The sequence below is a fragment of the Dermacentor variabilis genome, chromosome 3 (assembly GCF_050947875.1).
Source record: "Dermacentor variabilis isolate Ectoservices chromosome 3, ASM5094787v1, whole genome shotgun sequence".
Lineage (NCBI taxonomy): Eukaryota > Metazoa > Arthropoda > Arachnida > Ixodida > Ixodidae > Dermacentor > Dermacentor variabilis.
The window spans coordinates 206,116,208-206,131,469 of NC_134570.1; the positions used below are offsets into that span (position 1 = coordinate 206,116,208).

The window sequence follows — 15,262 nt, forward strand, 5'->3', positions numbered from 1 at the left end:
AATGTGTACCTTGAAGTTAATTACCTTTCCCTTTATCCTCTGGTAGCTTCAACACTAGTTAAGGAGGGAAGGTGTTTAAGGTCCGAAGTTGGTGCCCCTCGATGATTTCAGTGCACGGTGGCAGTGCGAAGGAAGAGCCGTTGTCCGATAAAGTGACGCTTTATTCAAATGCAGAAACGTCTGTCCGAGTCCAAGCCCGAACTCTGCTCTCCCCACACAACCAAAACGTTACTTTTTAAGCCCTCAGTTGCACAAAGGCGTCGCAAACCAGCGAATCACACATGCGAGTTCGTATCATTGCAACCAACAGCACAACCACCTTCGTGCCGCACACGGCATTGGCGGAAACAGTGTCAAACTTTACAATACGCCAGGGGATAGGATTGCTCAAAGACGTGTGTCATCTCCCTCTCCCCTACGTTAAGCTCTGAGTATCGGCCCTTGATGTCCTCTGCTTTTCTCCTGCAAGCGGCTGCCACGCAAGCTGCGAGAATGTTTCCATAAAACTATGGCTTATTGAGTGCAAGTTTTCTCAGTGCTGGACAGTGGGCTGCCCTGCCAGCACTGAGAAAACTCTGCCCCCATGCAGCTGTGGGCCAGTTGGCTTGAAAGTAAAACACCATAATTGGAACTTGATGGCGATCGCATGCAAAAGCACCCATCAGTCATAGCCGGTTAAGTGGTGGTAAAGCTACTGCCGTTTTCACAGGCATTTAGAAGGCGCACGCGGATGCCAAACATTGACACCGAATTGAACCGGTTGGGCAGTGTTGTGTCGCCCAATTTCTGTGACCGAAACGGTCAGCGGGACATGTGGGAAGCACATGGGCATTAGCGGTGGCGGTGACCTTAAGCACCCCCTACCTTTTGTCTTCACACCCGTCTCCCTGAATGCTCCCCTTCAGGTCGGACCGGCTACCTTTTGTTCCGAGCGAGGGTGCAGGTCTGGTGCCTCTTCTACGGCACAGCCACTAATCCGATTTCTTTCCACGCGTGGGTGTTTCCCACGTCCCCTCTTCGCGGAACCCACCTGCGTCTTTCGTTTCCGGTTATTGGCCGATACAGCAGCATGTGGAATTGTCCGGCGCTTTGCTGTAGTCGGTAAACAGGGCCACGCAACAACTGCAAGGCCAACTCCCTAACATCAAACTGACTCTTGGAAAGCATTGACTTTCATTGATGGACGTCATATGTGGGGATATAGTGGTGATGCTTCTTTATTGTGCATTGCTGCATATGCAGCTCTTCCCTAATTTGTTGGTATTAATTCTGTTTGTGCAATAATTCTGGCTTCTGGAAATTTGGTTTCACTACATATCCCGTAGTTTCAGCTTCATTAGGCTCAGACAACTATAGGACAAGGGGGGAAAATGTAAACTTTTCAGGGATTGTCATTGTGCCTTGAAATGTGGACTCCCTGGGAAAACTTGAAAGAGTATTTCATGTGCAGGCAGTGGCATACCCCCATTATGCATCATGAGGTAGTCTTGTGGGTCATGAAATTGCTTAGAGGCAGAAAGATTAGATGAAGTGCATTTTTTGAGCAGCCAAGCAATGATGGTTTCAGATATTGAACTGATCAAATTAGTAGAGGCAACTCTTGTAAGACCCATGATCAAGGAACAGGAATTTTTTTAGGAGGTGAAACGATGCTTGCTCTGGCGACCAAAAAGCCACGTCGAAGGACACGCCCTCTGTTGTCCTAGTCCGCTCATGGGTATGTGCAAGGCACGCTCACTGCAGAGGTTCAAAGCCTTGAGTCATCATCTCATCTTGCTCAGGCAGTGTGAATCCTCAGCAGCAAGTTGCAAGCAGTGTGAATCCTCGTATCATGGCCCACCGAAATCTTCGTCTTAGCATGCTTCATGTATTTCTTGTTGCATTCAGTTGGCTTTCTTTATTTTGCAAACTGAAGACAAGTAGATGTGGCAGTCCGGAAATATTGGCAGCCCATGGTGTGGCAACAAAACGGGCGGTTCTTGCTTGTCTAAAAGGCCTTTACCCCCTGGTTCACCGCAACATGCCCTACTGCTTATGACACTCACCGAGAAGTGCTTGCAAACATAGTCATGAAATGTTAGCTCTCAACCTTTCCTTGGAATTGAACTAGCCCACAGTTGCAACCGTACTGAGTCACTAATAACCTTCAAGGCAATTAGTACCTTTTCCTTGCTAGATGCAAAGCCACTGCTGCAGTTCAGCCCGGCACATTTCCTCCGCATTCTCAAATGGCTTGGATGGAAACTGCTCTCTTTTGCAGTAACATCGAAAGCGCATGCGCACATCAGAGAAACCGCCGGCGGCAGCACAATACGGACGCTCACGAGAACAAGAGAGACAGAGAGCCTGGAAACTCCCGAAAAAAAAACCCACAACAGCTTGCTTGTTGGAGCACATCGCACCCTCACTAATCCGAGCTTTGCCTCCCAAGGTCACCTACGCGCATACACATGTGCACCTCATGCGAGCAAGTGAATTCGTGTGGCTGGCAGATGTCGTCTGATCAGGGATATTGCTGGTAGCTCGTTTCAAGGGCAGTGCAGCACATATTTGAGCAGTACTATGAAATCAGTGCTGCTAAAATGTCCGTCACTTCCGTTTTTTGACATGATCGATTGAAATCAGTGAACATTTACAAAGTATGTCGTGCCCACAGAAGAGCATGTAAATTGTGGAAACCCCACCTGCCACGCCATCTGCTGTGCTGCGACAGAAGCTGCATTTTCTCCTCGCCAAATCGTGATGCTATCGCGCCGCTCGTGCATGCTGTTACCACAGGGCAGATTTCCCTCCCAAAGTACTTCTTTCGCCATGCCCATGACTGAAGCAAGATAACTTGTGGCAGAGGATTTGTTGGCTAGGATTTTCCCACTGTATGTGCGTGTATGTACAGGCACACAAACACACATGCATGCACACACAGATCTTTGCAGGACAAAGAGGATAAATTGTGTAGCGTAGATTATAGGAAGCAACTGAAAAGGGCACTTGTCTTACTAGCCCTTCACACTGAACAATGGCTACATTGAAAAGATAGTGCGAGCTGAGAGCATGGCAGCGTCTTCTTTGAGGACACTGACCTCTAAAGGTGGTCATCTCTGTCACTTGGTGTTCAACATGTATTGTGTTCAACCAGTGTCAGTGAACAGATTATCTGAACGGGCAGTCGGGCAGTTTCCAGCTGAACCTTAGCCAGCGCTCACGCTGGTATGCATGTAGGCTGACAAAAGCACATGCCGGGCTCCGAAAATAGAAGACAGATTCTAGACCTTGCAAATGAGTTTAAAGGTAAACGATTGCACCCAATACAAGCAAAGAAGCTTTTCATGCTCTTTCTGGACTTGTAGCATACATCTGCACTTCACTTTACGCTATCTTAACACCTTCAAATTTTGACAGTATTGAACATATTTTACACACAAGTTGGGCCAGGGACAGGAAGTGCCTAATACACCTGCAAAGAGCCTCTTGCATGATCTCCTGGGTTACAACAACATTGTACATTCACTGAAAATGCTACCTCTCTTGTTTTCTCCCACTTGTTTTCAATGTGTTCCTGTCAAAATTTCCTGAAGAACCTGCATATTTCTGAGAAAATTTGCCTGCAAAATTTTCGCGAGCGTTTTGTTAGTCAGAAAAGTGTGCAGTGTTTCTTCTCCTATATTCAGCGATAATAAGCTATGTGATAAACAGACTTTGACTTAACGCGCATGTGATCTTCAATTATGTGAGCAGTTAGTACAAAGAAAATGGTAAACCGCCAAACTGATTGGGTGGGAAATGCAGCTGCATCATCCGAAATAAAACAAATGCATCTTGCATCAGTCGTGGTGGTGCACCAGCCTCGTTGTTCTTTCTAATGTTGAGCGTGGTAAAGCAGTGGAATCAATTTCTGGCTGGGCACACAATCATGTAAATGCATGACAAGGTAAGCAAGACACAGAAGCTTAATTAGCGAACGTCATAGTTAATTACCTGCAGCTCCACCAGCTGCCCCCTCTCCAAGTTCACCATTCCCGTCAAAGTAGACAGATGAAGATGAAGTGCCTCTTTAGGCAAACAAGATAAGCTGAGGCCGCCAGCATTGACCACTATGGAGGAAGCTGCAGACAACTGCTGCTGAATAACAGACAACCAGAAGTGCTTTGCCTTTATTATGGTTTTTAGCTGATCAGCATTTACAATATTTATCGTGTCCCCCTTGAACACTGTTAGGAATAAATTTTCTCTTGCCTGATGTGCATTCTACATTAGAGCTGCAGCAATAGCATCAAAACCCAGTGCTACACTTAGGCTTGTGGCACCAGTGTTGATGTGCCAGGCTGTTTGTTTCATAAGGGTGAATTAAAACTGAAAATAAAAATTGTAGGAGGGGGGTCTGGACATTCATGTAGTATTTACATCTCCAGTTTGTTTTAGACAGAGTAACGTTACAGACCGTTTCATGGCAGTTCCTAATGCGTGGCAAAATTTACTTTGCTTTCATTGATAAACCTGCCTGCTTTGCAAGGATTGGGATTTGGCTTTGTTGGTATGACAAAGTCTTGTCTCGATTTCTATCTGTTTCATCTCACATTTCTGTGCTAAGAACCAGAAAATGGGCCTACTTTGTCATCAGCACTAAACATACCCTCCTTTAACTTGTCAGCCATGGTCTTACAGTAACCTTGTGAGCTATAGATGTCTCTTTTCACGGTTGCCATGTGCTATTTGACAAGAATATTTTTCTATGCCTTTTGCCTTACTGTATGACAGCTTGGTCTACGGACTCTTGCGATTTGTGACCAAACACACGTTTAGCAGATTGAACAGTTGATGCTGAGAATGCCTGTCGCTTTTCAGAGGAAGACGAGGAGCTGGACATGCCCTCACAGCTGGATAAATGCGAGCTGCTGACGGTGCTGAGGCTTCTGCATGTAAAGCTCGAGGACCTGTCCATGTGCAGCGAGCTCATTGGGAAGCATGGTGCTGCACTGCAGCGCTCCCTGTCCGACCTGGAACAGCTTGACGCGGCGGCTGCGGGCGGAGGGCCGGAGTTGGCCGCACGTGTGCGCGCTGTCAATGAGCGTGCCACGCTCTTCCGTATCACCTCCACTGCAATGATGAATGTAAGTGAACATTGTTGATTTAATGCGAGCCGGAATGAAATTGACTGTATTGGTTATAATTTTACTAAAGCCCTAATATACTGGTTACAACTGAGGTTTTGTGCACCCTTATGAGACATTTTGTAAATTATCTGCTTTGGGAACTGTGTGTGTCATTATGAATACCAAAATAGTGCATCAAAATTATTGAAAAATATCTTGTCACCTAGTTGTGATGGTGAAGAATTAGACCATGGCATAATGGCGAGTCGCAAAACTAACTCTTTATTGGGCGTGCCCACAAATGCAAGTTACGCTCGGGTAGAAAGACACTGACGAGCATGCGTTATCATGGAAATCTGATCTGCAGGTCAAGCCCGTCGGTTATGTTATGCAGTCGAACCCGGCTATATCGAACTCGCAAAAAAATGCCTATCAGTACGATATCGAGCATAATTCGATATAAGCCTGCTAAATAATCGGACGTCATAAAAGCACATACCATTTATAAAATCACTTTATTGATGAAACTAGCTTAGTTTCGCATCAAATAGTCCTGCATTTTCTTCTGTTTGGGCAATTTCGCTGCCTGCGACGCACGCACTTCTCCACATTGTCTAAGGAGTCGGAGCAGCTGAGGCCGCAACCTTCCGCATTCATGCAGAAGCACCGGACTAGTGCAGGCACACCAGTCACTTCGGAGGATGTGGGCAAAGGACCGTTGTTGCTTTCCTCATTGTGCCCACTTTCACTTTTGCTCGGTACAATTTCGGCAATGTAGTCTTCATTTTTGGGCTCTCCCGTGGTCGCGACACCATCATTTGCACTCACAAATTCGTCCACAGTTGATTCATCAACAGCTTGCGGAAATTTCGACAGCTGGCTCCAAACTTTGGCAACACCGGCAACGGCTTTGTCGCGTTCAACAGAATGTACAGTCATCACCGAGCATGCGGAAGCTGGCACAGCTGAAGCAATTTCGGATGAACCACTCATACACGGCCGTGCGTATACGGCACCACGAGCACCGGGTCACGAGTTTGGCCGCTTTAGTCCAAATCTCCCCCTTATTCTTCAAGATCATGCTGAGTGTGCTCCTCGGAATCTTGCTCGCTGCGGGGTCATCTGACTTCTCACTGCGTTCGACCCGATTTATGATTTCGAGCTTCACGGCGAAGGGAGAATTCTGCCGCTTCATCATGGCAACACTGTGGGAGAAGGCCCACAAGGTGCACACACAATGAACCAGAAAATCAGCGAGACAACTCGCACTTTCGCCATCATGCACGAGGGCACAAGAGCCTCTGATTGGCCGTCTGAGCAAGCGCTGCGAGCGGGCCAGGATCATATTTTGCAGGGGGGGGGTCGACGGCTCGTCTGAGGCAGCATGGTCACAATAGAGAGAGCGGTTGAATGGAGCCGCGCTGCCGTGTTTCCCCGCTGCCACAAGGGAAAACCAACTTCTGGGGGCACTTTTTCGCTGCTTGACATTCGATATATATCGGGAGTCGCTGCTATTTTTGTTTGATGTAAGCGTAATTTTTGCTATATATACTCAATGTCACTATACCGTGTCCACAAATTGTTCAATATATAGAATAATTCGATGTAAACGGGTTCGACTGTACGTGACTCGCCAAAGCTTCCAGTGTAATCGCTGGTGCCTTCCAGAATGTACAACACAGTTCGTGTTGTGGATGAAATCTGATTGCACAAGGTTCAGCAACAGCTTAGACAAATTGGCTACAACAATAGAGAACATTCTAACACACGCAGGTGGGGCTTGCATCAGGCGATAATATTTCACATTTGTTAGCCACTGACCGTAATCCAGAAAAATTGCTAGCTGATGATATAAGCACGGACACGTGTCAGTAATTAAAATGTGTCACATTCGCCTTGAAAAGCTCGCATTTGACTTTTACTGGAAGTTTTAGTAATTTTGTGAGATGTTCAGAAGAATGAGTTGGAAGGTAAACGACTGTGTGTTTCCCGTAGGTGTTGCACGTCTGCGTAGCAGGGCTGGTATAGCGTAAAGCTATTCCAATCTGTTTTTATTCTAAATTGGCCATGAGCCCTTCGTGACAGGTCAAAATGTTTTGGGCTCTGCCTATATGGTTGTGGCACCTGCCCATATGCGCTGGACTTGAACCATTCTGACATATGATGCAGGGCTAATGTCCGATTTGGAATAGAAAGAAAGTGGAATAGTTTTATGTTATTCCCAGGTTTACTTTTTTTCACAATATTTTACGTCAAGCATATTTTTCAAATGTCTGGGTAGGTGTTTTCTTTGCGATACAGTAGACATCCGTTATATCCACTGCAGGTAATTCAATACAGTCGCCGACTGATAAATTAGGCACCAATAATCCAGACATGCTTGGTAATTCGGACAGCTTTGTGACGCTGCCAAAGGCCCCATAGACTTAATGTGTAAAGACGACCAATGTTTTGGACAGCCGCCAGCTCTACATTCGATTATCCGGACTCCATCCATGGCCGTAGCGTACTCCGACTCTGCCGCTATTATCTTTTCTGGCAACCCTGATGAGACATAAAGTATGGCCTCAGAGGGGCAAAGCATCAAGTATGGCCTCAGAGATTACATGCTAGACGGGCAATCTCTGAGGCCTTGTCTTGGTCGGAGCCCTACATTTCAAAGATTTAACTGCAAATGCCGATCTGCCTGAATTATAGGTCTCATCAGCATTGTGGTCATAACATCCTCTTTTGCCTCTTCCGGCAACCCTGCACATGGCGTGCTCTCGCCATTCAGTTTGATGAGTATGCCTTTTGGATAGCATACCGCCATTCTGCGTTTGTTTGTTTAACGTAATGGTAGTGACTACAGTGACGGGGCCCGGTACTTTAACATCAGCACTACAGTGACGGGGCCCGTCACTTTAACAACAACACTGTAGCGACGGGGCCGTCACTATAACGATGTCGATATTGGGGGCAAGCATAGAATTTCATACAACTATGGGGGCAAGGACTTACGGAGTTGCCATCTGTCAGAAGCGCTTCACTTGCGTAGTCTGAGGGATAACGCGGCGCGCTTTGTATTCGGTCATTCCAGCGATTATAGGCGGTGCGACGGTAGGTAGAAATGGCTGCCGAGACGGTGATAAGGCGATCTTGCAAGCGTGTGCATCTCGAGCACCAAAGCACGTCCAGGCCCCCTAGTTTCGCTGCAAACCATACTTTCTCTCACTAAAAAGACACAAGGGTACGTAAGTGAAGGTGCAGCTACGTTCAACGCCGGTCACGTCATATGCTGCGGCATCAAGTCCATAGCAGACACCGAGGTCAGCGTCGAATCGCTCTGCCTGCAGACGAGCGCAATCAAGGGCCCGCCACACTGCATGAACGTCGCAGTAAGTGAAGATACAAGCTCTGTAAAGTTCAGTATGCTGTTACTAGCCTTGAAAATGCTCACGGGAATAAAGCCATATGCCGTATTTACACGATTATAAGTCGACCCATTCTTTAAAATTTGAAAATCTGAAGTGGGGGGGGGGGGGGGGTTGACTTAAAATTGAAACCAAAACATGGCACCGCCAAAAGAGCGAGACCAATGAGATATCAGGGGAGCTACAATGTAGTTGCAATTTTATGTTTGCTCTATGGCCCTACCTGTATTTTTCGCTATCCCGCGCATTTGTTTGCTTTTCAGAAGGGTATTTCAACATTTTTCAGAGTTTTACAGCGCACACAACCAATGACACAACACTTATGGGGGGATGTCGATATTTGATGGAAGTACCGCTGTTCCATCTATCACACTTCATGACTAGGAACTGCGTTACCTATGTCAATTTTTATTATGCTTCAGTTTGTAAACAGTTGCCTTGACGCATCTCTGTATCTTGTGCATGTCATGGCTATCAAATGGCACCTATATATGTGTTAGTGTTGCCCTTGTCTTCGGTGCACTGTTACAAACCTTACCATGAATCCTAACCAACTGGCCCAACTTTCCGTTCTGATTCAGCACAAGAAAATACATATATCTGTGTATTTAGGTTGAATTTGCTTACTAATAAATATATTGAGCAACCTCCAGATACCGTGGTCCCCCTTAATTAATTTTTAATGTCGATGGTCACTATGAATACTTTGAGTTCGCAGAGGAGGGAAAGAAACCGCAATCTTGCAGGCCATCTGTGGAAGGTGTCTGGAAGAGTGCGCCCATTTTGAAGGCTATTCGTGCATATTGCACATGTGGGAGCATAACATACAAGGAAAAGCAGTGCCTTAGCAAGGTGCTATTGCAGTGGTGTTGTAAAAAAGGGCATCTATTTACTTCAGGCTAGTAGGTGGTATTCATGATGCAATAAGTTGAGTGAGGATGAAACAAACACAAGAGATGATGGGCAGGCACTTTGTTGTGTCTGTCTTTCTTTGTCTGCGCTCTACGTTGTTCCATTACCTTTGTTATTTTACCGTGTCATTGGCTAAGATATTAGTGAGGCCCAGTGTACTGGTTACTTCCTCCAAACCCAATGGTGGAGCAAGTGCTACTATGTGTAGCTGCTGTATTTTCATGCGTTTGTGTGTGCAGGCATGCAACGAGTACGTCCAGCTGGCTCAAAGTCAGGGCCGCAAGTGGGTGCGCATGCTGCAGCATGAGCACGAGCAGTGCCTCCGCCTCCAGGAGATGGTTGAGCAGCTCGCCAAGCAGCATTCGTCGCTAGAGCGTGCAGCGCAGGAGGCCAGCGGGCCTTCCTCAGGCGGCGCTGGTGGTGGTGGAGGAGGAGCCCACTCGGATGACGAAGAGTTCTTCGACGCACCCGAGCACTCTCCCGCCGGCGCTACGGGCCTCGAGCACCACTTTCTTGTCTCGATGCCGTCGACAGACTCTACGTCACGCGCCAAGCATCGTCGCTCCGCCAGCGGACTGAGCGGGCTCTCGGACTCGCGAAACTCTGACTCTGACTCTGAGTTGGAGCCCCTGTCGTCTCCGCCGCTGCTGCCAGCTGTGTCGTCACCGTCGTCTGGTGGTGGCAGCGACCCGCCGCCAGTGGTTGATCCACCATATTCCGAGGGCAACAGCATGGCTCTGATGCCATCTGCTGAGGGAGGCAGTGGTGGCAGTGTCCGGAAACGTCGCATGCGCATTCCAGAAAAGCCATCGTGCAGCCTCTCGCTCTGGTCTATCATGAAGAACTGCATCGGCAAGGAGCTCACCAAGATCCCAATGCCTGTGAGTGCTCTGCCGTTTGAAGGAATTCGCATTGATAGTCATCGTGCTTAGTATGTGCATGCCGCGTGAGAGCATAAAGAATGGGGGGATGATATCTGCGCTCAGCGTTCATGGCTGTAGCTAGGTGATCTAGTGATTAACCTTATGATTGAGTTATAACATGCATTACCACAGTTCATTTTTAGCCATTTGCTCGCTTGAAATCTCATAACGAATGAGGCAAGTGTGTGCACATAAAATACTGTTGTTGCCTGGTCATAAATTTAGCATTCAAGCAACCCATCTTATGTAAATGCAGATGTAAAGAACACTTAACCTTAATTTACTGCTAACACTATCAAAGATGTTCTTGGCAGAAGCTACATGCTGGAAGTGTTGGACAAGATTGGTCACTGTTTTGCAGATGCTCACATTGCCGCACTCATTGCCAGCTTTTCAGCAGCACGATAGCTCTCCCAAGCACTTGATGCATCTGCAGCATTTGTGTGCCGGAATTGCTATTTCTTTTTGCTATTAAGCCACCTTAATGTTGTTATAAACAATATGGAATGGGATTGTTCAAGTACTGCTATGATTAAAATATAAGGTTTGATTAAGTTGTGTAGAGAAAGAGAGAGATAAAAGGAAGGCAGGGGTGTTAAGCAGTCAAGAGTCCAGTTGGCTTCCCTGCACTGAGGAAAGAGTGAAAGGGAATGGAAAGAAGGGAGAGAAACAAAGAGGTGGGATTAAGGAGACTTGAACAAACAGCACTACAAAGTCAAAGATGCTCGCACAAGGCCGATATTCTCAGAAAGCACAAAAGAGCCTTTAGTGCCTTCTGAGCCGATTATCAGTGTGGACGGTGTTCTTGTACGCTCTGTTCACTCGGAAGACGATCATCTGGTTTTCTGATTACGTTGGTTATAGATTGTCTTGGTGCTTCAAACTGAGGACAGTGGCACATTAGGTGGTCAGTGTTCTCCTCGCAGCCGCAGGCATCGCATGCAGGACCGTCAACCATTCCAGTGAGTGCTGAATAAGCTTTCGTGAAGGCAACTCCCAACCACAACCGACACAGAAGAGATGCTTCGCATCAGTGCAGTTTGGTCGGAGGTCTGAGTCGCAGCGAAGGGTTGAGTCTGTGCAGTCTGGTGCACTTTGTATGTACAGTGTTCCACTCAGCTAACGATAGTGTGCGTGCTAGAATGCAAAGCTATCTTGCAGCGTCTGTCCTTGAAAGAGGAATGGGTACCCAGGGGTCTTCATGGTTTGACGTCCAGGCTGCCTTATCTGCGTCATCATTTCCTATGATACCGGAATGACCTGGTATCCATTTAAGAGCGATATCATGGCCTTTTTCTCTCAATATGCGATACACTGCTGAAGTGGACACTCGTGTTGCGTCTGCTCCCACATTCTGCACCTTCCACTGTGCATTGCCAAGTTGCCAACACGCGTAAGCCCAAAAAATAAAAATATGAAACTAAAATAGGCAGGCACGGTAGTGACACCTGGTGTCATGATGCATAAGTGAAAAATGCAGACTGATTCACTTGTCACCGAGCGACGCTAGGGGAGCTAGCGGCTTACATCATCATCATCATTGTGGGACACGAGATCGATTGCTCTGGCTCGCTGCGATCAGATGCGTTCCTCACAATCGGCCACTTCTCTTATTTATCAATTACAAAGTTGCACATTATTTACCCAATTTTTTGGTAGAGCTGCTGCTCACGATAATACCGTATTTACTCCAATAATGAATGCACTTTCTTTCCAGAAAAATATGCACAAGGTTGGGGGGTGCGTTCATTATGAGGGGTAAAATTTGGGTGTTTGTTTTTACCGCGGCCACCTCTGAAATGGTCAGTTTTGCCTGAAATGCTAACCATTGATTGCAATCACAAATGTAGACAACTACACGAAGTAAAGATAGTAGTTTTATCGGCACTATAAACTTCCAAACATTCGCTTCAACGGAAACTGAGCGGCCAGAACGCAACATGTACAAAGGTATGTGCGGCCACCAACTCAGCCCCCGACGCAGATTGCTTTGAAGATAGGGCATGTCACGGCAATGGAATGCGCAGTTGCTGCCGGAGTAAAACGCCTCGCCACCCCCCTCTCCCTTCCCTCCCCTGACCCCATACGCAGGATGGAAGACAGTGTGTTTCCTTCCCACTTTCCTCCCATGTAGACGGGAGATAGACCTGCGATCATCGGCGCGGTTGTGCAACACGCAGTTAGTTGCTGCCAAAGTGCAACGCCACCATCCCTCTCTACCCTCCCCCCAGGGCCTTCAGCGCAATGAAAGACGGCACGCGATATTGAACCAAGATCGTCGGCTTCCTTCGTGCGCTTTCACTCACACCTACACCATGCAGTGGTGGCGATGACAATGACGGCAGAAATGTGTCTGGAGCATCCATATTATTTCAACTGCAATAAAAGTAGAAGACGCGCTACGATTCAGTATCTGACACGGCGTGGGACACAATCGCACCCGGTGAGCGCCATATCAGACGCCGAATCGTACCGTGTATCTCCTACTTCACGGCAGCAAGTTCAGGGTGCGATAATTATGCGAGAAGAGGAAAAAAACACACATTTGATTGGAAAAGTGGGGGCTTCGTTCATTGTGCAAGTGCATTCATTATGCAAGTAAGTACAGTAAATAATGAGCGTCGAAAATTCGTTACAACAAAGTCAATTGCCACAGTACCTTCGTTACATGGAGGTCAGAAATACATGGGCTTCTATGGGGGTCGGTGAAAGAAAGAATTCTGTTAAATTCAAGAATTTGTTACATAAAGGTTCGTTACATCCAGGTTTAACTGTATGATGTTGCGTGAAATACTAAATTGTTGGTACGATTTCGACTCTCAAAGGGTCAGCGCAACCGCCGCAGCAATCGTCTATGCGAAGCAGCTCGCCTGGCTAGCATGTTTTCTCATTGCTACCGATGGCGTTGGGAAAGCTAATTGTATTGTCACTTATTAGCAACATAAATGTCCAGACGTTTATTGTGTTGACAATTGTAGGTGCTTTATTATGAGCTGCGGACGAATCACAAGGGCAGTCAGGCCCGGCGGCCAGCATGCTAGTAGACCTATGCTATTTCCCACATCAATCTCCAGCTTGCTTTACTTGCTACTATCGGCAACAATAAGCAGCAAAAGTGGACCGAGTTCACGCCACTGGACACTTATGGACCCCGTCGAAGAGCAGCCAGCTTTGCTTGTTTCATATCGAGCGTGCCTGATATAAACAAAACTTGCCGAGCTTAGCACAGTCCAATGATTTTCCACCAAGACTCCCAATCCCAAGCCTGGCACTACGTCAACTATTTACCCTGCCTTGTTTCCTGCTCCGGAATATGCTTCATTCCCAAAGCGTCCCAGATGACAGTTTCGTACCACTTGTAGCAGTGTGTACGCATATTGATAGCTGCCACTGGCTGCACTTTCCCATTTGCTGCTTTGTAGTGGCCACGTCTAATACGGTGACGTTCCTGCCTGCAGGAAATCGTCAGCGCTACAGAACGAGAACGAGGACGATGATGATGGCTAGGACATTGCAAAGCATGTGCAGGTGTAGCAGGCCAACTAGCAACACAAAGCTCATACCGATGAGCGTGCTGGCATGCACGTCACACTTTTCTGTGATCACGTACCCCGCGGTGTTTACAAACCTATTATCCGATCTGGTTGCTCTTCGAAATCGAAACTTGGGCATGTCACTGTAGACAGGACTCCAAATAATTACCTGTTGTGCTCTGAAGTAAATGAGGTTTCGTGCCGTGATTACTGGGTCATTAGCTACTTATTATAGCAAAAGAAACAAGATAGAAGATCGTGCCAGTACTCCTTTATTGCCCAGTTGAACGCCGCCGAGCTGTCCTTCACGTTTTGCTGTGTGAGTAATGTACGCTAAGGCTACATTCTGCCCAAGCCAGCAAGCAGCGGCAGGCTGTGGTGCTAACGCCGCATGCCACCAACATTCTGCGCGACGAGAGACTGAGCAAGCAGCAGTGGCCACCAAGGCCGGAAGGCACATGCAGCAGCTAAGCCCATTGGGGGTAAAAGAGAGAGATGTGGACTGTGCACCGGCTTGTGAGAGCAAGGGTGACGTGGCATCGCAGCTATGCCTTCTCCCTTCACGCGACACCTGGCACACCACCGTGGTAGCAATGTTCTCTTCTGCCCGCCCTACTCTGTCAAGGCACGCTCATGACAAACCGTCGCATCCAATGGGAATTTATCTGCTGTTTAGGCGACAGACGCTGGCATTTTTGGGCCATTCGACGCTTTTGCATCAATAAATGCTTGGGGTGAGATGCAAGCAGGAGCTTGAGGATGCTTGACAATTGTTTGGTCACTCTTCTTAGTGTCGAATCATGTTATGACAGCCAAAATGTCAAACAGGTATCAATGAAATCACTTTATTTATTAAAGTTAGAAAGTAATAATGATGGGTCAGGACACAATATGCTAGTAGGATTGAAATCCCTCAAAAATAAAGGATGACTGAAACCTTAGGGTCGGTGTTAGAAATTGTGTTTAGAACATCGTGAAATTATGCAGCGAAGGACAGGTCAGCTTCAGGAGTGCAGTAGCACATGCTGGCAAGCGCGAGGGGTTGAAGTGTGTCGCATCATACGAATAGTAACTTAAGCGTTGATGGAATATCAATAACAGATCATTGTAATTCTTTGCTAGCAGCTATGAGCACGGCGTCGCCACGCCATGGTGTTGTGGTCCCGATAAAAGATGTTAAACTCTGGAAAACGGGATGCGAACTCATGTCAGAGATGGAGGAGTTCGACCATGTCTCTGCAAAAAGGCCAAGTTTACATTCAGTAGATTCGGCAAGACACACAGTTGGTCGTGCTTATGTATGAAGTTTCTGATGATTGTGTAAATAACGAAAATAGGGGTGTAGTCAAAATAGGGGTGTAGTCAAAATAGGGGTGTTCAGGGCAACAAGG

General features: G+C 47.1%; 1 protein-coding gene across 1 annotated transcript in view; it reads left to right on the forward strand.

Moving 5' to 3' along the window:
* Nucleotides 1–15,262, forward strand: part of Osbp (oxysterol binding protein) — a 60,178-nt gene that overhangs the window by 8,973 nt on the left and 35,943 nt on the right. Inside the window, exons 3-4 of the mRNA XM_075686807.1 lie at nt 4,843–5,108; nt 9,655–10,296. Coding sequence (XP_075542922.1) covers nt 4,843–5,108; nt 9,655–10,296 — 908 coding nt within the window. The remainder of the gene's footprint in view (nt 1–4,842; nt 5,109–9,654; nt 10,297–15,262) is intronic.